The 24,256-nt window shown below is 35.7% G+C and overlaps 1 protein-coding gene across 1 annotated transcript; it reads right to left on the reverse strand.

Annotated features, from left to right (window-relative positions):
* Positions 1-17,537: 17,537 nt before the first annotated feature.
* On the reverse strand, positions 17,538-22,922 carry LOC116129823 (disease resistance protein RPP2B-like). Its single transcript, XM_031415551.1, has 5 exons — positions 22,643-22,922; positions 21,450-21,624; positions 19,912-21,007; positions 18,626-19,420; positions 17,538-18,107 (listed from the first exon to the last, which is right to left on the reverse strand). The coding sequence occupies exons 1-5, from the start codon at positions 22,920-22,922 to the stop codon at positions 17,538-17,540; spliced, it is 2,916 nt and encodes a 971-aa protein (XP_031271411.1).
* Between the last annotated feature and the right edge of the window lie 1,334 nt (positions 22,923-24,256).

Raw genomic sequence — 24,256 nt, forward strand, 5'->3', positions numbered from 1 at the left:
ACAACAAAAGCCACCATAAAACCCATTCTAAATCCACTCAAAACTCACCCAGATCAGGGTCGTTGGCATGGCCTATGTGGGCAGCCAGATCTAGCTAACCACATGGGCTACACAATCGACCATATCTGGCTGGCATTGTAGCCCACATGGCCATCCGTAGTTGGTCGTCTTTATGGCCTCAATCAGCTATGGCAGCCATGGTAAAAAGAAAGAAAAAAATAAAAGAGAGAAAAATGAGAGAAGAAAGAATGAGGGGAGAGAAAATAGAAAAGAAAGTAAGGAAGAGGAGAAAAAAGAAAAAGAAAGAAAGGAAGACAATGAAAAGCAAAAAGAAAAAAGAGGAAGAAGAAGAAGAGACGGGATGAAAAAGAGAAGGGAAAAAAGAGAGAAGAGATAAGGGGAGATATTATATAATATTATATATATTTATGTATTATATATATTATAATATGTCAAGCTTGGCTTGGCTCACGAGCTTGGCAAGTCGAGTATATGGGTGTTCGAACTTGCCTTGTCGGCTGAGTCGAGCCGCTCGAGCTCAAGTTTGGCTCAACAAATGTTGAGTCGAACTCAAGCTTTTCTCAAACCGAGCCCGAGCCCCTCGTGAGTGGCTCGGCTCGGCTATCGTCCCTACTTATATAGTGCAATTAATCAAAATCTATTTCACTTAAGAATAACCATGGGTTCCAACTCTAATCCACCCTTGCAACCAAACAACCCATAATGGTATTTTAATTTTAATTAATTATTACTATTATTAAAATCCACAAATATTAATATATTAGAATATATTAATATTAAATAATAATAATTCATTTAAATATATGATCACATATATTTAAATATAATCTCACCAATTTTAATTTCAACATTAAAATTGAATACAAGCAACAACCTCAGCAAATTTAATTGCACAGTGAGATTACCAAAATACTCTTTTGTCATAAAAGACGAAAATACTCCTTTCATAAATTGATTCTTAAACTATCTTCTAAGTATGTGACCCGCACGCTTCTTATCATATCAATAGTGAGTAGTCTCGCGATTGACACCAATCAATCGTCTTACTACACACTAACTAAGATTGACCCCTAGCAAGGCACCATGACCACCTGATATATTCGAATTCAGCGAAATAGCTACCTATCAACGATATGGTTACCGTACAATCAAATCCTTTCATCATTCATTATCTCATCAAGGCTGAAGTACAGAAATAGTGTCAACCTCAGATATCTTATATATCTTTATATTCAGTTATTGGACCAATGACTAGGATAATAAATTGGATTGAGCAACAACTTAATCCCACTATGGCCAAAGATTTAGTGTCATTGCCATTTATTAAACTGCGTTGTGAGATAACTTCTCTCGTACCTAGGAGTGATGAATCCTTTGTCAATCCACCATAGTCCTGATACACTTCTCGATGTAGCCAATCACTAACATTCTAATAGTCCTGAATAGGACTACGTTGGACTGGTGTCAAACTACACTAATTGGTGCACAAGGCGCTCCGGTGATCTCAAGTCTAAGGATCACATGTACCACTATCTGTTAGAGGATTTATTCCACAGACACTGGGGTTAGCATCTACATGGACAGATGTTAAGCAATTCCATTCTACTCTGGGGGTTACCAATACCCCTGATGTTCCAATATAGAACTCTCATTGAGGCAAAACTGCTTTCTCTCTGCCCCAAGTATCGTAAGGGTCACGCATAGCCTTTTCACTTTTGCTTCAACTTCTTTTGTTGAGATTTAGAAATAAAAACCGAAAAACTATCATCAGGAGGATCCTTCTCTGCATTTATAGCTTCAATAAAAGCCTGCACTTCGGAAATAACAAACTCATTAGCATTGGAAGAATCTGGTATATTGTCACATACAATGGGATTTACATCAGGATTTGCATCTTCAATAACAGGAGGGACTAAAGCATCTTCATGCATTGGTTCATCCATATTAATAGAACTGTCTTGAGGGATATCCAGTGAACTTGCTTATAGCAAGCACCTATGCGTTGCACTAGGTTGTTGGCAAACAATCTTAACAAGTGAAATCAGTCAAAGCCTTACGACATGGACGTTCAACACTATGATAGCCTTACCGTATTATCTGTGTCCTTGGTCAGAATAATATTGGGGCTATGCACATTTCTAAAATGGCCACCATATGTGATCATAGGGTTTTCACTATCAAGATTTGAAGCACTTGATACCCTCGTCATAGTTTACCTCCTAAGGACATATATCAATACATACAATTATGATTTACACGATATAGAAGAAATTTTTCTTTTTATTGATAAATAAACATTATTACAAAGAGTCAATACTATAAAATTGATTGGCTTTATGGCACGTACTCTAACAGCATGAATGTCATTGCAAAGCTTTCTAAAAAGGATTTAGTGCATTGTTTGCCTAAGCTTGTTTTTAAAAGAGATCATATTTGTGATGCATGTACTAAAGGCAAACAAACTCGTGTTTTTTTCAAATCCAAGAATGTTGTTTCAACCTCTAGACCTTTACAATTGTTGCATATGGATTTGTGTGGTCCCACAAGGACAACTAGTCTAGGAGGTAAGCATTATTGTTTTGTGATTATTGATGATTACTCTCGTTTTACATGGGTGTTGTTTCTTGCACACAAAAATATGCATTCAAATGATTCTTGCCATTGATTAGGAAATTGCAAACCAATTAGGCTATGCAATTACATGCATTAGAAGTGATCATAGAAAAGAATTTGAAAACACATTGTTTGAATCATATTGCAATGAACATGAGATTGAGCATAATTTCTCGACACCTAGGACTCCTCAACAAAATGGAGTTGTTGAGAGAAGAAATAGAATTTTGTTAGAAATGGCTAGGACCACGTTGTCTGAGCTTGACATACCTAGATACTTTTGGGCCAAAGCAGTTAATACTTCTTGCTATATCATTAATAGAGCTCTGGTTAGACCAATCCTCAAGAAAACTCCTTATGAGTTATTCAAAGGGAAAAAGCCAAATATTGCTTACTTTCATCCCTTTGGTTGTAAATGCTTTGTGCTTAATAATGGTAAGGACAACCTTGGAAAATTCGATGCCAACTCGGATGAAGCAATTTTTATTGGTTATTCTTCACATTCAAAAGCGTATAGAGTCATCAACAAAAGAACTCTCTTAGTTCAAGAATCTATACATGTATTATTTGATAAATCTTCTTCTAAGAATGCAGGAAATAATAATGAAGAACAGATTGATGAGATAATGAAAGAACTAGAGATCAATGATGAAGCATCTCCATCAAATCAGAACAAAGAAAGAAGAACATCAAGAAGAGGTTGAAAATGAAGACAACACCTTCATAGAACCTCAAGGAACAACAAGGGAGATATCTTTTCTAAGAGTAAAAGATGAAGTACAAGATGCATAGAACATTGGTGATCCTACTCAAGGAGTAAGAACAAGGGCATCAATAAGAAATACATGCCAATTCGTAGCATTCTTGTCTCAAATTGAACCTAAGGAAGTGAATGAAGCACTTAATGATGAAAGTTGGGTTCATGCAATGCAAGAGGATTTAAATCAATTTGAGAGAAGCAAAGTATGGGAACTTGTTCCTAGACCGAAAGACCATCCAATCATTGGCACCAAATGGGTATTATGGAACAAGATGGATAAGCAAGGTATTGTGGTAAGAAACAAAACAAGGTTAGTTGCTCAAGGCTACTCTCAAGAGGAAGGTATTGATTTTGATGAAACCTATGCCCATTAGAATGTTACTTGCTTATGCATGCCACTTAAATTTCAAAATTTCTCAAATAGATTTTAAAAGTGCATTTCTAAATGGTTTCATTCACGAAGAGGTTTATGTGAAACAAATACCCAGATTTGAAAACCCTAATTTTCCTGAACACGTTTTAAACTCTCAAAAGCACTTTATGGTTTAAAGTAAGCTCTTAGAGCTTGATATGATAGATGGAGTAGTTTTCTTGTTCAAAATAGTTTTTCAAAAGGAAAGGTGGATACTACCTTGTTTACAAAAAGGCATAAGCATAATATTTTGGTAGTTCAAATATATGTTGATGATATCATCGTTGGTGCTACTAATGAAATCCTTTGTAAGGAATTTTCTAAGATGATGCAAGGTGAATTCGAGATGAACATAATGGGAGAACTTAACTACTTTCTTGGATTACAAAACAAGCAACAAAAGGAAGGGATCTTGTTGAATCAATCCAAGTATATTCATGATCTCCTCAAGCGTTTCAAGATGAATGAGGGAAAAGATCAACAACCGCTATGAGCACATCACTCAAATTGGAAGTGAACGAGGGAGGTAAAAGTGTTGATACTAAGCTTTATAGAGGCATGATAGGTGCACTTTTATACTTAACTACATCTAGGCCAAACATATTGTTTAGAGTATGCATGTGTGCACGTTTCCAATCTTGTCCTAAGGAATCTCATTTGAATGTTGTCAAAAGAATTCATAGGTACTTGAAAGGAAATCCAAATATTGGTTTATAATATCCTAAAGGATCATCTTTTAGTCTTATAGGATATTTGGATGCTAATTTTGGAGGATGTAGGATAGATAGGAAGAGCACTAGTGGAACATGTCAATTCTTAAGAAGCATGCTAGTTTCATGGTTTTCAAAGAAAGAAAACTCAGTTGCTACTTCAACCATAGAAGCTGAGTATGTGTCAGCGGCTAGTTGTTATGTACAACTTCTTTGGATGAAGCAACAACTTGAAGATTTTGGTTGCAAAATTCATAACATTCCTATTCATTGTGATAATACAAGTGCTATAAATTTGTTTAAAAAGCTTGTACATCATTCTAGAACAAAGCATATAGACATTAGACATCATTTCTCACGTGATCATGTTAGCAAAGGTGATATTACACTTGAATTTGTTGATACTAATCACCAATTGGCTGACATTTTCACTAAGCCTCTGGATAAAGAAAGATTCTACATTATTCGAAGAGAACTTGAAATGATAAATGAGAACCAGGTTTAATTCATCATCCTATGCAATTATCTTATATGTGAAATTGGTTGAGATGATATGTTTTATGTACATGTTGAGAATATGTTTGAGTTGATTGCGATAACATGCTTTCTGTAATTGTCTTAGCATGAGTTAAAATGCAATTACTCTTACAGAACCCTATTAGTGATTTGATCAATCAGATTGCAAAGATAAAAGATTTTCATCATCGTAGTTTCATCAAAGAGGTTTGGCACATAAGCTTATTTGATTATCCGAATGCCTTTCATGCTTTTTGTGAATCACCATTGTTGCCGGAGTCTGGATTGTGTATTAAGGCAAAAAAAGATTTCACTGAGAAACAATGTGCAAAATAGAAGACTGTCTCTCGTTTTGAATGTTGAAATAAGAAGTTTGCTTACAAGCATATCACATTGGGAATGCCATGAAAAAGAGAGAGCTTTATCCAACCTTCCATAACGAATCACCCTCCTAAATTCACTTCTCTAACTTTAGAATCTCAGTGCAGTTGCTCCACTTCAATCAACAAGAAGTACAGTTAGAAGAATTTATTCTTAGAAAACAATGAAACATAAGAAAGAAAGAAAATTACCTGTGAATGCGACAGGTAAGACGACCCAAAAGCACAACACGTGACTAAGTAACTAAGAATTAACGTTTATTTCTACGCAGCCTTTCGGTTTGAATATGATAAGGTGTTGTTTACAATTTCCCCCTTTAGGTTTTATCGAATTACAATATCCCCTATAGATATATTAATTAACAATTTACTCCTTATTATCGCTATTCTATTGAGGTTTTTGCTATTTGACTTGTATATTATTTTGTTATCCATTAAATTAAACATTAAAACTCTGTGAAGATATTGATGTATCAAGTGATATGACATTGCTATGTGTTGATACATGGGACGAATAATATTACTCCACATGTAAGCTCTATTAGATTAGACACCGAAATCCTTACAAAGTACCGTCAATGTAGAGTAAATTATTATTTCATGATATATATATATATACGAGGGGTAAATTGTCATTTCCTAAAATCTTAGGGGAAAAATAATTACCTCATTATAATTTCTTGCAAGTTCCGGGACCATTACTGCACTTTATAAAGTCAGTCAAGAGTTCATGATAATCAAAGACTCAAAATCCACCCATAATTTTCAGAGAGAAAGAGAGAGAATACTGGCTAATTTTCAAGTGCTATGGGAAATATGCTTTTGGTTTTTGCCTTCTATTTTGTGATCGTCATACCATTAATCTGGGGTCTAAAATTCTTGTACAAGATATGGTGGAGGCCAAAGAGGATAGAGAAGCAACTGAAAAAGCAAGGGATCCATGGATATCCATACAGGTTGCTGCATGGGAACACCACGGAGATGATGAAGCTGGCAAAGGAAACTAAGTCAAGCCCTTTTGGATCACCTCATGATATTGTGCCTCTTGCCAATCCTTTGCTTCACAAATTGGCCATCGCTTATAGTAAGTGATTTGTTTTGTTTGATGTTCTTCATAAAATTAAAGAAATTAATTAAAAATTGTATAAATATAATAACTTTACGCAAATGTAAAAATAAGATTGTCAACTGATCACCCCCTTTCTTACGTCCTGTAGTAAGAGGGGTACTTATGAACCCTGTAAACCACCCCCATGGGGATGGTGAAGAAAGGGCTCCAATTGGTAGAAAAAGACCCGCAATCCCTTGAGGTTATCCTGCAGTTGGAAGAAGTAGAAAAATGAATAAATATAGTGATAATTTGATTTTTAGCCGTCGTAGTAAATAGGAGAGAAAATTGAATTTCTTTCTTCTTTTTTACAATTTACAAAAGGAAAAAAATAAGAGTTAATTAATATTTTACTGTTTTTTATATTTTAGAGTTATAACTATTAGTTAGTTAGTTAGTTATGGGCCATGAGCGAACGATGGGAATTGAACCCGGGCATGGTGGATTCACAATGCAGTGCCTTGATCCACTTGGCTACATCTCCCCTCTTGAAAAATTACATAAATAAACCTTTTATGAGGAGATTTTGATACTCATAAAGGTTTTAGAGAGATTTTCGATATTAAATTATAAGAGTTATATTATTATTATTATTATTATTATTATTATTATTTGCAATGAAATAAAAAAAAAAAATCATTTGCTTACAAGGAAATATATAAATTAATTTTTTTTTAAAACCACTTTCCTTGTGGTCGGATGGAAAGACTGTTAGCCATCTAGGTTAATTACATACCCAAAGGTCGTGTGTTTGAGTCCTGGGAGTATTTGTGCAATTACCTTAGTCTATTGGGCTTATAGGGTGAGTGTTTCATAATATTTGGGCCTAAATCCCAAGACTCGAACACAAGACCTCTTAGTAATCCACCTAGATGGCTAAAGTCTTGCCATCCGATTACAAGGGAAGTGGTTTTAAAAAAAAAAAAAAATTATGTACTTCCTTGTAAGTGAATGCTGTTTTTTATTTTATCAAAAACAATCATCCAAAAATGTTAGATTTTCTATAGTACAGTACATGGTTCTTAATTTTTTTTTTTTTTTAATAATTGTATTACGTTTTAAACTAAATAATCGCACAAGAGGCATATAAAATAGATCCTAAATTATAATTGCTTAAGGTTTGTTGGTTATAATTCCATATAGTTTTAAGGTTAAGAAAATAACTTTTGATTAATTAAAAGAAATATATTAATTTATGAATGATATGCAGAGAAGACATTCGTTGTTTGGTATGGAACAAGTCCACGTGTGGCAATCATAGATCCCAAGTTGATAAAAGAGGTTCTCTCAAACAAAAATGGTGATTTCCCAAAGAAAGAAATTTGTTCATTAACCAGGTCGTTTGCCACTGGCCTTGCTGTTTATGAGGGTCAAAAATGGTCCAAGCACAGAAGGATTGTCAACCCCGCCTTTCATATGGAAAAATTAAAGGTTCTTACTCTTAACTTTAATGTTGTGGATATCTATCACAGAGTTACCACGCTGCCTTAGGCAGTTACAATTGTTAGAAGAATTAAAGTTAGCTGGAAACAATTTTGAGAGCATACCAACAAGCATCAGAGACCTTTCTGAGCTGTTGTGGCCTGACTTAAGCTATTGTAACAAGCTTCAGTTCTTACCTAAGCTCCCATGTAATATAAAATCTCTAGTAGCGCATAGTTGCACATCGTTGCAAGCATTATCAGGTTTACCAAATCGTGCATCCTTCAAAGCTAGCTTCATAAATTCTTTAAATCTGGATTTGAATTCATCCTTCAAAGCTAGCTTCATAGATCCCTTAGTCATTTTGCAAGATGTTCTGTCACAACTAACTACTATACCTACGTTAGCCATTGTTCCAACATAAAGCAGATTTCTACTCATATCAAGGATGTGCATCACTTCAGGGAGCATCCTCACTGAACAATCATGCAACCTTAGCCTGATTTCCTGCGACCAACAATCTTCACAGTAGTGTCATCTCCTAACAAAACGTTTCCTCCATTGTATGCCTCATACTCACAGAACCATTCCTTATAAGGCGTCATATGGAATGACACACCAATATCAACATACCAAACCGTTTTGTTTGATCCAGCCACATACACTACAGCCACAAACATGTCACCATTTGATTCTCGTTTATATGAGGTTTCAACTTCCTTCCCCTTTACCGGTTTGTTTCTGCAATCTTTCTTAAAATGCTTGAATTCCTAACATCTCCAGTATTTAATCTTACCTTTATCGTTGCTCTTAGATTTACCTCGCGACTTTTCCATGTCGCTAGACTTATTAGAATTCCTATCAAAGTTTCATCCCCTAATAGTTAAAGCATCCCGAACCCTCTAAACCTCTTTGCCACATTGCCAATAATGTAAAACATGCAGTTTCCCATGACATATGTGTCGATCATCCACCACCAATCGCAACAATCAAGTTGTCCCACGTATTCGACAGTAAGCATAATAATGTTACCACTTTCTCACCTTCGATGAGTTGTACATCCACAACCAGCAGTTGATTCACCATAGTATTTAAATCATCCAAATGTGCAACAAAAGAATCCCCATCATGCAGACGAAGATTGTACAATTTCTTGCGACAGAACAACACGTTCACCAAAGACTTACTCAGATACATATTTTCTAGCTTCTACCATAAACCCTTAGCCGTATCTTGATCCATCACATTTGTTAGAACGGAGTCCTCAAGACAAATGCAAATCAAACCTCTGGCTTTCCGATCCATCTTGTCCCATTTTGCAAGTGTGGCACGATTAGTTGCTGATAATTCTCCTCTAGATGCCATTGTAGGTTTAGACCCAGGCATACTTGACGCTGCAGTTCCAGACATTTCACTCGTCGTAACAGCAACTGTGTCAACTGTCAGCCTATCATTCACAATTGCACCCATAGATCCCTATCAACGAGCAAATCCTCCATCCGTAGTTTCCAAAGCTTAAAGCGTTTGCTGTCAAACTTCTCAATTTCTACATTTGATCCCATTATCTCTAAATCACAGTCTAACTAACCTAGATATGATACCAATTGAACGAAATAGAGACAAATACGAGAACAAAATAACAGTAAAACAAATCACACATAGTAAATAGAGAAAATAATACGCGCTATTTACCTTGGTTCACCCAATAGAGGCTACGTCCTGTTGAGTCAATATTATTGCACTACTGCCTCATTTCTCTTGTTTACAATGAATGAATTGTCCTACGATAACTATCACACTCATAACAAGAGAAAAATATGTTTATATACTAGGTTTACAAGACTAAACCCAGTTTTACAAGAATTCTCATTCCTAAGCCCAAATCCAATAAGGAATTAATGACTTGAAGAAATCCTACAACAGCTTTTCATGAAAAAGGCCCAAACAGCCTACGGGCCTGGAGGCGCTGCCCTCACGACCCTCGCCCGCTCATCAGAGAGCAGGACCCCCGAATGCGTCTACATAACCCATCAATGCTAAAGTGGTCGACAACTCTAATAGGCATTGGGAAAGTAACTTTGCAAAGATATAATTATGTTAAGAAACCAATAAGCCACAAGCTTAAGTTGATTGGAATCGCCTAGCTATAGACTTTATACAGTAACAGATCACCTTACATCCAGAGCAAAATTTAATTAGTGGACTTTTCATGTAGATCAAAAACCACAAAAACACATACTTGGATTAAAACATAAAGGCGTGATGGTTCTTTTGCAAGCTACAAGACACCTTTTATCAAAGATATCAAACACTTTTCTATGGATATCAGATGTGTTTGATAACCATCTGCTACTAACTTTACACCTCTTATACCACTGGAAGCGAATTGCATAAGCAGCAGTAACATATCCTCTTCACATTCTTGACGTCAAAATGTCTCTCCAAAGGAAGCTGATTGGTCCTATTCAGAAAAGTCCCCAAAAAACAGGCAACAACATCATTTCAACCAGAACCCGGAAACAAAAATTGATATCACAACTGAGATTTCTGAATCTAACATGAGATTATACAATCATACACGCCCGGAAACATACAAGAACAGAAAAGCAAGAGAAACATAATATCAAGCATCGAAGTCCCATTTAGACTCACTTTTATGAACATCATAACAAGCATTGAAGTCCTATTCACTACCAAGATATTGATAACTTTTTCACAGAACAAACTACTGCTTTTGGTTATGCGAAGTTTTAATGAAGTCTTGATCCAATAACATCAATATTTTAAGATCATTTTGCAAATATTATGTAACCATAGCAAAATACAAAATGAGATTTTAAGTTTCTAACTATAGGTATAGTAACAAATAACAACTTAGGATTATAGTTTTGCTATAACCAGAAAATGTTACATAAATCAAAGTGGCACATCCTTGTATTGATATATATTATTCTTCTCACCCAAAGTATCATTCAGCTTCTGCACATATTGACCATTAAAAAACATAATTACCTTCTCATACATCTTAACTATAATCAATCTAACATAGACATAGAATTTAACAGAAAAAATTGATAGAATTGGGTTAGAAATAAAGATCCGAACTTACCAAAATATTTAAAAAACAAAAGTTCAAGATTTAGGCTCTGCCCTTTAGAAGAATTTGGATTCTTTAATTCTTTTTGGTTTTGGTTCAACTTCACAATCACAGCAGCCACTTCCACTATGTTCTGCCCCATCATTGTTAGTAGGCCTTTGCGTAGTCATGGAAATCATATCCACTGTTGATCCAAAAAACCTTGAGGGAATTCACTCAAATCAAAATGAGCAAAGCTACTGGCTTCATTTCTACTCAGATACTCTTCTATTTCTTTCTCATTTACTGGAGGCACCCCACATCTTTTCCGAATCCAAATTGATACCAAAATGAAGAAACAAAAACATATCAAACATCATGATCAAATAATATAAGAAATAAATAACCAATGCAATTCAAATGTTATCTTGAAATAAATATTTTTTTATTATAATAAATATTGGATTATGTTAGCCAATCTGATTTTGAAGAAGGCAATTTAACAAACAACATGTGAAACATGTTTACTTTATCATATTTATAAATATTTTATAACTAAAAAGAAACTTATCTGGTACCAATTACATATTTTTTTGTTTTAAAGAGTCCTCTATTGTGAATCCTTGTCGTTACGTAGCATGGTTTGGCGAACCTAAAACGTTAACAGCAGATTTCAGTTACTCTTACCACTTTAACATTGTGCGTCTTTTTCCCTTTGGTTTGATATTGCCAGCTGTGCACTACAAGGTTACCAGCAACTGTCACTGGCAAATGACTCTTATTATTGTCTGTGATAATAATTTTTTCTTAAATTTTAATTAATCATATTTTGAATATATAATTACTTGAATTCTTTACTGATTTGTTTATTAAAAAAATATATCAATTAATTAAGATAGAAGATAAAATACGATATTTGTTGAATATTAAACTATAACCTAAACCCTTATTTCTACATCATATAAATCACGTATGTTAACTGTTTATAGTTTAATAGAGCGCAAAATATTAACCAAACTAACCACTATTGAGTGGCCTAATGGAAAAAGAGCAAAAAGAGATTTCAGTTTTTAAGTTAAAGTTCCCACAGGTCCTAATAGCGTTGGCTATTGAGTGACATACCTGATCGTCAATTTCAGGGTCTCAAGGCATTAATTGAGGTACGCACAAGCTGGTCTGGACATCCCTAGTCACAAAAAAGGCATATTCTTCTAATATGTCCTTTTATTTATGTTGTAGATAATCATAAAAAATCTTACAGATATTGTATGATTAAGTGTATAAATCTATAATAGGATATTAGAAACAAATCTATAAAATAGGAAGTTAGATCTTTCATTTCCTAGATTAGATTATTTGTTTTCTAGCTTAGTTCTTTATTTTCTTATATATTGATGTATAATTTGTCAATACAATATAAGAAAATTACAATCAGTTCTCTGTTTGTAACATGGTATCAGAGCAATTCTAGGTTTTTTTTTTTTTTCTCTTTTCTGCCCTAGTGAGCATTATTTGTGAGTCACCCTGGAGAGTGGCCTTTTTTTCTCACCACCTGCCTAGGAAGAAGCCCCTCCTGTCTATCGACCATTCCCTGAAGTCCGATAACTGGAGGAGTAGCGCGTGAGTCTCACGCACCACCTTTTCATCTACGACAATATTCACGCGCCGATGCATAGGGGCGCATGTGACGGAGGACAATGCTCTGATCACCCTTCCCGGCTTCATCTTGTTATTTTTGACAAGTTTGTGTTATCAGTTCCTCAATATCTCAGCCAGGTCAGATTAGTTTTGTTGGTTTCTATTGGTATCAGATTTCATTCTTTGAAGAGCTTTGTTGACTATTTGTGTTAAGGTCGGTTTGTTGATTTTCATCTGTAAGTTGTGTTCGCTATTTGTGTTGAGATTAATTTTTCGTCTTCTTACCATGGCTGATAAGCCTATAATTGATATGGTTCCTGTAATGTTAAAAATTACGGAACATAAGCTTCATGGGTCTGATAACTATTTTGATTGGAGTAAGACAATTCGTCTTTACCTGCGAAGCATTGGTAAAGATGATCATCTCACAAAAGATCCGACTGAAGATGATTCAAAGCAAACATGGTTGAGAGAGGATGCCCGGTTGTTGTTGCAGATACGAAACTCCATCAACAGTGAGGTACTTGGTTTAATTAATCATTGTGAATATGTGAAAGAGTTGATGGACTATCTAGATTTTTTGTATTTTGAGAAAGGGAATGTTTCTCATATTTTTGATGTATGCAAAGCTTTTTATCGAGCAGAGAAACACGATAGGTCTCTTACGGCCTATTTTATGGACTTTAAAAGGATATATGAAGAACTTAACATCCCTTTACCGGTGAGTGCTGTTGTGAAATTTCAACAAGCTCAACGAGAGAAAATGACGGTTATGAGTTTCCTAACTGGATTCCCTTCTGAATTTGAATTTGCTAAATCTCAGGTTCTCGCCAATTCTGAGATCACCTCCCTCCCAAACATATTTACTAGGGTTTTTCATACAGAAAGCACTCCATCTGTTCAAGTAGTGCTCTTGTAAGTCAGAATAATGACACCAGATGCTCATATAATAGAAGTAGGAGGGGGTTTGAATTATCGTGATAATCTGAGTTAGGAGTCAAGAGGGATTGTTTGCTACTCTTGTTATGAACCCAGTCATACAAAGCGCACGTGTAGAAAGTTGCAAAATAAGACCCAGAAAACTCAATCAGCTCATGTTGCCACTACTGATACTTCTGCAAAGAAGGTTGTGATTTCAATTGATGAGTTTGCCAAGTTTTCTCAGCACCAAGAATCATTGAAGTCCTCATCTACTTCCGTCATTGCTCTCACCGAGTCAGGTAAACCAAATACATGTCTTATTTCCTCATCCTCTAAATAGGTCATTGATTCTAGTGCCACAAATCATATGACGGGTAATCCTAGTCTCTTTTCAAAATATCAGTCACATAATTCCTCGTCTAATGTTACTTTAGCTGATGGGTCAACTTCTTATGTTCTTGGGTCTGGGTATGTTAACACTACTCTGTCAATTTCCCTATCCTCTGTATTGAGTCTACCACAATTCGCTTTTAATTTAATTTCTATGAGTAAAATCACTAGTGCTCTTAAATGTTGCATCTCATTTTTCCCTGATCATTGCTTATTTCAGGATCTTACGATGAGGCAGATTATTGGTAAAGGACATGAATCTGGAGGGCTCTACATCCTTGACACACAGGTGCCCAGAACCATTGCATGTTCCAATATTTCTACCCCTTTTGAGGCGCACTGTCGGTTAGGACATCCTTCTTTACCATTGTTAAAAAAACTATGTCCTCAGTTTAATAAATTATCTTCGTTAGATTATGAGTCATGTCAATTTGTCAAACACCACCGTCTTCCTTCAAGTCCAAGAGTCAATAAACGGGCTAGTCTCCCTTTTGAATTAGTTCATTCAGATGTTTGGGGTCCGTGTACTATTATGTCTAAACCTGGATTTAAATATTTTGTTACCTTTGTTGATGACAACTCTCGTGTAACTTGGCTTTATTTAATGAAAAATCGTTCTGAGTTGTTTTCTCATTTTTGTGTCTTTTGTGTTGAAGTCAAAACTCAATTTAATACTTCTATCCAAACATTAAGAAGCGACAATGCCAAAGAATATTTTTCGAGTTCTTTTCAGTCTTATATGAGTCAGCATGGCATTCTTCATCAATCCTCTTGTGTTGACACACCTTCTTGAAATCGCCCCAACCCTATTATTTCAAATGCAAGTTCCTAACCAGTTTTGGGCCGATGCAGTTTCCACGACCTGTTTTCTAATTAACCGCATGCCTTAATCTATTTTGAATGATTCCACTCCTTACAGTGTTCTCTTCCCGTCTAAGCCTTTGTTTCCTATTGCACCAAAGATATTTGGTAGTGCTTGTTTTGTACGTGAACCAAGTTAGATCCCAAATCTCTTAAATGTGTTTTTCTAGGGTACTCTTGCCTTTAGAAGGGATATCGATGTTATTGTCCTAGTCTTAATAGATATCTGGTGTCACCTGATGTTACTTTCTTAGAAAACACCCATTTTTTTCCTACTTCGTCTACCTATACAAGTCAGGGGGAGGATGATGACTTACTAATCTATACTACCACATCCCTACCGGCTACTTCTACACTTGAGGCTTCTCCACCTACTGTTCCTCCTCCGGCACCACCTCTTGTCCGTCCTCCGGCACCACCTCCTGTCCGTCCACTACCTCTAATTCGCATTGTCTATTCTCGTCGATAAGAACCTCCTATACCAGTCCCTTCGTTGTTAGATCCAGTCTCCAGTGATCCAGAAACCTGTGTTCCTCGTCAAGAAGACCCTCAGAATTCATGTCCTGCCCAAGACTCTTCGTCGTTGGATCCAGCCTTGAGTGATCTTGATCTTCCTATTGCTCTTCGGAAAGGTAAACGTCAGTGTACTTATCCTATCTCTTCATTTGTTTCTTATGATCACCTGTCACCTATCATCTTCTTCTTGTTCTTTTGTGGCATCACTAGACTCTGTCTCCCTTCCTACAACTGTTAAAGAAGCCTTATCTCATTCTGGTTGGTGTGATGCTATGATTGAAGAGATGAATGCTTTAGATGTTAATGGTACTTGGACCTTGGTTGACTTACCTATTGGAAAGAAACCTATTGGATGCAAATGGGTGTTTGTTGTTAAAGTAAATCCTAATGGGTCAATAGCTAAGCTTAAAGCTCATCTTGTAGCTAAAGGCTATGCTCAAACTTATGGAGTGGATTATTCTGACACTTTTTCCCCTATGGCTAAATTAACTTCTGTTCGCTTATTTATCTCTATGGCGGCTACTCATTCTTGGCTATTACATCAATTGGACAAAAAAAATATCTTTTTACATGGTGACCTTCAGGAAGAAGTCTATATATATAGAGCAACCACCTGGGTTTGTTGTTCAGAGGGAGTATGGGAAAGTTTGTCATCTTCGCAAATCATTGTATGGTTTGAAACAGAGTCCACGTGCTTGGTTTGGAAAGTTCAGTCAGGTAATTGAAAAGTTCAGAATGACAAAAAGCAAGTCTGATCACTCAGTCTTTTACAAACAATCGACAGTTGGCATTATTCTTCTTGTCGTATATGTTGACAACATTATCATCACTGGAGTGACACTACAGGGAATTCATTACTTAAGTCATTTCTTCACACCCAGTTTCATACAAAAGATTTTCGAGAGTTGAAGTATTTCTTGGGGGTTGAGGTAACAAGGAGCAAGAAAGACATCTTTCTCTCTTAAAGGAAATATGTACTTGACTTATTAACAGAGAGGTATAGAAGACTGGTTGGAAAGTTGAACTATCTAACAGTCACTCGTCCTGATATTGCATACTTTGTTAGTGTAGTAAGTCAATTCATGTCTTCTCCTACGGTTGACCATTGGGCAGGAACAAATTCTGTGTTATCTGAAAAGAGCTCCAGGACGTGGTATTTTGTACGGAAATCATGGACATAATAATATTGAGTGTTTCTCTGATGCAGATTGGGTGGGTCCCAAGATAGATAAGCGATCCACTGCAGGCTATTGTGTTTTTGTTGGTGGAAATTTGGTCTCATGGAAAAGTAAGAAGCAAATTGTTATGTCCTGATCTAGTACAAAATCGGAATATAGGGCTATGGCTCAGTCTGTGTGTGAAGTAATATGGATATATCAGTTTTTGATTGAAGTTGGTCTTATGACCTCTTTGCCAGCGAAATTGTAGTTTGATAACCAAGCCGCTCTTCATATTGCTTCTAATCTCGTATTTCATGAACGAACTAAGCACATTGAAATTGCTTGTCATTTCATTCGTGAGAAAATACAGCAAAGTTTAATTTTTACAGGATATGTGAAGACTAGAGAGCAACTAGGAGATGTTTTCACTAAAGCTTTGAATGAGGTTCGGATTGATTATATTTGTAACAAGCTAGACATGATTAACATCTATACTCCATCTTGAAGGGGAGTGTTCTAGATGATCATGCAAAATCTTACAGATATTGCATGATTAAGTGTATAAATCTATAATAGAATATTAGGATTGTAATCAATATATATTAGGAACAAATCTGTAAAATAGGAAGTTAGATTTTTCATTTCCTAGATTAGATTATTTGTTTCCTAGTTTAGTTCTTTATTTTCCTATATATTGATGTATAATTTTTTAATACAATATAAGAAAATTACAATCAGTTCTCTGTTTGTAACAAATTTCATTTAAAAGGCGTATATAAACAATATCTTCGTAAAGAATTAGAGTTAAGTGTAAATTCTAGTGACATGTGGTCATCATCAATAAAAGATAGTAATTCTGATTGGGACTTACTATATTTTTATTATCAGTCGTGAATTACCCAAGTCATCTGAACATATAGATGATGTTGCACACCAATTTAAAATAAAATCATTCATAATTTTTTTTTTTCAAAACAAGAAAAAGAAAATATAGTGTTGAGTTGTAGTGCAATATAAAACTAATAGTTGAGAATTACCTTGAACTAGGTTCGCCGTTAATGAAATTTTGAAATTTCAATGTCTTGGACCTCTTTCTTTTCCTCCTCATCATAGATAAACATCTTCCGGATGTAGATTCTTCCACAACTTCTGGCAAATCTTGTTCGGAAAAGAAATGGACCCCACACGTTTTTATCTTGCAATACTCTGATGGCCTAGAGCTACTGAAATCATTGGTTACTTGGAAGATTATCGTGGCCTTGGCATCACACGAGAAATTATCAAATTTATATCCCAAGCATACATGATTGGACTCAATATAATTGGGTCCTCCTCTTCTACCCCAAGCCCAAAAACATCCTTTAGACAGTTGAGGTTGAGAAATAGTCTCCCAAGCATCGTCCGTTTCGAATAAATATTTAACAACCAACTCTTGGTTGTTATAATGGTAATCTTTGAATTCTAAAATGGCGCAAAAGGCACAACCAATAATATTATTAAATGAACCTCCTGGTAGCTCTATAAAATGTCTATTACTTTGAATGGTAAACCACTTTGGAATTTCATTTCCAGGATAAATAATAGAACTCCTTGAAAGGACAACCTGTACCACAAAAATAGTTAATGTCATTTTTTTTCATTTGAAAAAAGAAAGAAAGATGTTGAAATCATATGAAATGAGAGAGAGAAAAGGACCTCCATATTTGCCAACAGTGTAGGCCTGACTGCTACGTTGCTGGATGAATTCAAACCCAAATTTAAACAATTTATGAAGCTAGCTGCCCGGGCTGCAGGATTTGGGAAACATGGTAACGCTTGCAAGGATGTGCAACTATGTGCTACTAGAGATGCTATATTACATGGGAGTTTAGGTAAGAATTGAAGCTTGTTACAATAGCTTAAGTCAAGCAACAACAACTTAGGAAGTTTCATGATGCTTGTTGGTATGCTCCCAAAATTGTTCCCAACTTTGGTATGCTCCCAAAATTGTTCCCAAAACTTTAATTCTTTTAACAATGATAACAGCCCAAGGCTGTGTGGTAACTCTATGATATTGCAATGACTTAAATTTAAACTCCATAAAAATTGCAAACTTGGTAAAGTAGGTGATAGCGAACCCACCAGATCTAGACTCTTACATTTGTCCAAAGATAATCTACCAAGTTTGGTCAAACAAAAAATTGATGACACATCTTTTACAGGAATTTCATCAGCTTCTAGCACCTCCAAACTTGGTAAATTTGCAAAGTCTTCAGGCAATCTGTCAAGTTTTGAACAACTAGAGATATCAAGATATTTAAGAGACTTCAACTTAGAAATACCGTCCGGAAGACTCTCAAGGCTTGAGCAATTTGTAAGCCTCAAATGGAATAGATTAGATAAATGCTTAATTGATGGAGACAATTCCTTAATTGCAGTGCCATCTAAATCTAATTCTTCTATTTCACATGGTAGCTTTGAAATAGTCTTGAGATTTGAACAACCCCGGAGAACAAGACGTCGAAGAGATTTCAACTCATAAAAGTTGTTGGGAAGACTCTTAAGCTTTGAACAGTTCTCAAGATTCAATTCAACTAGTTTAGGAGGATATTCGATCGAAGAGGAAAACTCATCAATTGCTGTTCCATCCAAACACAACTGTTCCATATTACAAGTAATCCTTGGAGCTGTCATGAGATTTGAGCATCCAGATAGAATAATAAATCTAAGAGATTTTGATTGAATTGCAATAGGAAGCCTGATGAGGCTTTTGCAATTTCTTAGATTCGGACTAACAAGCGAATTGACATTCTGAATAGACGGTGGAGTGATCTCTAACAAACTTTTGCAGCCTTCAAGAATCAAGCTCTCAAGATTTGTGGCATGAGAAAGGTCTGGGATTTTGAGCAGATGACAGGAGAAGCTGACGTCTATACACTATAAATTTGCAAGATTCTGTTAAAAAAAAATAAAAAAAGGAAGACAAAAGAAAAAGAAGATGAAAATGCATAAAAATTAGAAAATCTGATATATAGAATTTTACAAAACAATTAACATTATCAAATTGAAGCAACACATACCACAACACAAGTCCAAAGTTGTTTAAGGTTGCTATGCAGCATTTTGAGTACAACAAGGCACTCCGGATTAAATTTTGATGGCAACGATCTCTCTGGGTATTCATGCCAACAGAGGTACCTTAACTCTCTAAAATTAGATTGAAGGCAATGAAAACCATGCACCTTATTATTCATCTCTTTGTTTGAGTTATACACAATCAAGAATATCAAATTGTGCATATTTGAGAAAGCACGAGGAGTCAAGTGTATATCTCTTATAATAGACATGTCAATATATATATATATATATATATATATACACACACATACACACACACACATACGGAAGTTAAATTCCTTTAGTCTCACCATATTATATGTTAATACACGGTAGATATCGTTATGATGCCACAATCGACTGCGTTTTTCAGGTTCATGAATAGATTCTTGCTTAACAATTTCCCTACCCATTGCTTGAAGTAAATCATGCATAGTAATGATGTTGTTTGATATAGTTATAAGAGCCTTATCACTGAGAACACTTATCCCAATTTGTGCACGCAAGCCACAAGAATCCATTATTTCTTTGACTACACACTCATTCCATCCTTTGAAGAAGCATGCAATGTTCAGAAATGAATCTTTCTCTTTATAATTCAGTCCATCATAACTTATCTTTAGTACTCTTTGGAAATCCATATGAGGAGACTCTTCTAATTCATCCAATGCACTTTCCCAACATTGCCTTTGCCTATTTTGGAGATGCCGACCTAAGACTTTGAGAGCTAATGGAACACCTTTTACACATCTTACTGCCCTTTTTGACAATTCTTTATAATCTATCAAGGGATCTTCTTGTTTAAAGGCACATTGACAAAAAAGCTTAAGAGCGTGGCTACCAAATAATCCAACAAAGTGGTATATTTGATCAACTTCACAATTTCTTAGCACTTGTTTATCTCTAGTTGTAATGATGATTCGGCTACCAAAACCCAAACATTTAAGATCTCCAATTAATACTTCTATTTGTTCGGAAGAAATCACGTCATCAAAAACAATGAAAACCTTCTTATTACGAAGCCTACTTTGTATGAATGGATTTCCCATATTAGGAGTACCAATGCAAAGATTTTTATCCTCTAATATAGTTGAAAGAAGTTTTTCATGCAGGTGGGTTAGTCCATTAGGATTTTCTGATTCTTCCCTAACATTTTGAGTGAAGTAAGAACTTTCAAACTGACTCGAGATTTTGTTATATACAGCACTAGCAACAGTTTTCTTACCTATACCACCAATGCCCCAAATTCCTAATTTGCAAACATCATTGATCCCCGTCCAAAATGAAGATGCAATTTTTTCGATCATTGATTCTACTTCAACCAAGTCCTTGTTATCAGTTGAGAACATATATTTCAATCTTTTTAAAATATCATGAATAATTTTCTCCATAAGTATTGATTCAGACCTGTCAAACAAACATAAGAAACAATAGTAAGTATAATTAAATTAAAAAAAAAAAAGGAACAAAGCCAATCCAAAATTTAACTCGAATTTGTTGCTTTTTAATCCATGAAATTGAAAAATTTCTCTAATCTCTTCAATGTTATTGGTTAAAACCTAGCACAAATAATATAAGTAATTTACTAGTAATTACTTATATTGTGACCAGATAATCTTGTGAACTTTGAAGAGGTAAAACAAAGAATTTTGAGACAAAAGAATTCAGTAGAGATCGTTTTTGATTGAGAGTGAGTACAAACAAGCAAACCTTTGCTTTATATATTAGCAAGGGTAAAGAAAGCAGATATTACATTAATTGTTGTTTAGCAATCATTAATTGCAAAGCCAAAACGACATCACTTTAGCTAATTGAGCTTAATTACAAGCAACCTCATAAGTCTTGGAACTTGACATTTAGATCCACATTCCCCCTCAAACAAGGCTGGGAATGGTAACTTGACTTTTGATTTTTCAATCCACATTCCCTTTCAAGCAAAGCTGGGAATGGTAACTTGGCTTCTGATGATTCAATCCACATTCCCCTCAAACAAGGCTGGGAACTGATGACTTGAAAACCAGATACTGAACAAACAACAACAATATCCATGAAACTATTGATGATGAAAAATATAGAAGAAGAAGCAACAGGCAAACAGAGAACAAACTTCTGATGATTGCATTACTGGAGGAGCAGCAACAAAACAAGCAATATTGAACTCCCTTACAGCTCACCAAAAAACAACAAAGCTTTTGATGTTTTGACACAAGCAAGATAAGAGAAAAAGTAGCAACAAGAAGTAATGCTGGACCCTCTTGTAGGCAACCAAAGCAAACAATGCTGAACTTTATGGCTGATCACCAAAGCAACACAGCTTATTAGGGGAAAAAAAAAATAGCACTGCAAAAATGAGTAGTAAGCTGACTACTAGGAATAACCAAGATCAACTTTTCTTTTAAGCACTAAAATTGAGTGATAGATAAGGCCTTGGTGAGAATGTCTGCAATCTATAATTAAGAGGGTTCATATTGAACAACTAGCTTCTTAGCAATGACCTGATCCCGAATGTCATGGGCATCCAATTCAATATGCTTGGTGCGAGCATGAAAAACAGAGTTTGCTGCTAGGGCCCAGCACTAATATTGTCACACCACAGGAAAGGTATTAAGTGTTAACGCCAATTCATAGAACATGCTTTGAAGCCAAGCAATTTCAGTTGCTGTGTGAGCCAAAGTCTTGTACTCTAGCTCTATAGAAGACAAAGCAACAACCTTCTGTTTTCTAGAGCTCCATTGGATAATATTTGGCCATAAAATCACACAATAGCAGTTGTAGACCTCCTGTCATCAAGATTGCTACCTCAATTAGCATCAACATAGCACTCAACACACAATGAGGCTACTGGTTTAAAAAGTAGGTCATGATCTTGAGTTCCCTTGAGGTATCTAAGCATTCTTTTACAGGTTTGCCACTAAAGCTCAGTAGGAACTTGAAGAAACTGACTAAGCTTATTAACAGTGTAGCTTATGCCAAGTCTGGTTATTGTTAAGTATTGCAAAGCTCTGATGGTGCTTTTATAAAGAGTAGGATCCTTGAACACACCATTGCCAGTGGAGAAAAGTTTGGTGCCAACAGTCATCGGTGAAGGACAAGCACGAGCATTTGACATCTCGGTTTTGACAAGCAAATCTGAAACATACTTGGTTTGCTTAAGATGACGACTGTGAGTTGCTTTAGTAGCCTCAATACCAAGAAAATAATTAACTGTGCCGAGAGCTTTTAGAGAGAACTGAGCATTCAAGTTATGAATTAACTGATTGATAAACTGAGTATGGCTACTAGTAATCAAAATGTCATCGACATAGATAAGAAAGTAGATCATTTGGCCATCATGATGCAAAATGAACAGGCTAGTGTTAGAAATTGAATTATGGAAACCTTTACTCAAAAGAGTCTGCTTCAACTTGTCATACCAGGCCTTTGGTGCTTGCTTGAGACCATAAAGGGCTTTATTGAGTTTACATACAAATGTAGGAAGTTGAGGATTAAGAAACTATTCTAGTTGCTTTATGAAGACAATTTCATTAAGAGTACCATTCAAGAAGACATTATTGACATCTATTTGTTGGATGTCCAACCATTGGAAATGGCAAGAGTAATGATAATTCTTATAGTGGATGGCTTCACAACAAGGCTGGAGGTCTCAAACTAGTCTAAGCCATGGGTTTGTTGAAACCCTTTAGCCGCAAGTCTGAATTTATACTTTTGAAGATAACCATTAGCATTGAATTTGGTTCTGAAAACCCACTTATTCCTAACTATATTCATATCAACAGTGGCTAGAACAAGGGTCTAAGTGTGATTCTTTTCCAGTGCATCAAACTCAATTTTCATGGCCTCTCTCCACTCATTATTGGCTAAAGCTTCTTTAATAGAAATGGGTTCAGATTGGACAGATGGTTGATTTGATGTAAGGAGAGCAGTTTTGGGTTGAGTAGCTTTGGCTTTAGTCACCATTGGGTGTGTGTTTGCATGTAAGTAGAAGTGTTTGATGTAATAGCAAACTGTGATAGAGACAAGTGTCAACTTCAAGATGGCAGGATGGTGGAGAATCAGCAGGTTTAAGAGAAGAAGTGAGAAATTGTGCATCTGTTAAGTCTACTTCAAGAGAACAGTTGGGAAAGGGTAGTTGTGAACAAGTAGTATTGGAAGAAGAGTTGGAAGTACAATGTGAAGGAGATGAAGACAAAGGTTGTAATGATGGTAAAGGAGATTGTGTGTAAGAAGAGGATGATAAGGGAATAGGAATATCAGATGTTGTGGAAAGAGTGTGCTTACCAATTGCTGGAGCATAATTGATTATAGGACAGGATACTGCAGGAGGAACTTCAGTAGGAGTTGATTCAAAGGAAGGATGTGTATCAGGTTCTTTGGGCTGTGACTGGTGTTTAAGAGAAGCTGTGGTAGGAATTTGGTCGAAGGTTAGATGGTTATCAGTTACTGTAGGTTGTAGGGGTGTTCGGTTCCGGGTACCCTGCACTTTTTGAAGGAACCGGAACCGGAACCGACGATTCCTTGAAATTTGGAACCAGAATCGGAACCGACGGTTCCAGTTCCTAGGTACCCAGAATCAGAACCTATAACAATGGTTCCGGTTCCGGTTCTGGGTACCCTGTAAAATTACATGACCCCCTAAAAGTTTTTAAAATGGCAACA

Source organism: Pistacia vera, unplaced genomic scaffold (assembly GCF_008641045.1).
Source record: "Pistacia vera cultivar Batoury unplaced genomic scaffold, PisVer_v2 Contig214, whole genome shotgun sequence".
Lineage (NCBI taxonomy): Eukaryota > Viridiplantae > Streptophyta > Magnoliopsida > Sapindales > Anacardiaceae > Pistacia > Pistacia vera.

Excerpts from the sequence above, each read along its gene's own strand:
- LOC116129823 (XM_031415551.1), bottom strand. The coding sequence starts at position 22,922 with ATGATCTACTTTCTTATCTATGTCGATGACATTTTGATTACTAGTAGC. Across the intron at positions 21,008-21,449 it reads AATGTGGATCTAAATGTCAA|GTCTGAATCAATACTTATGG; the intron begins GTTCCAAGACTT and ends TTTGTTTGACAG. Across the intron at positions 18,108-18,625 it reads AATGTAAGAGTCTAGATCTG|GTTGTCCTTTCAAGGAGTTC; the intron begins GTGGGTTCGCTA and ends TTTGTGGTACAG.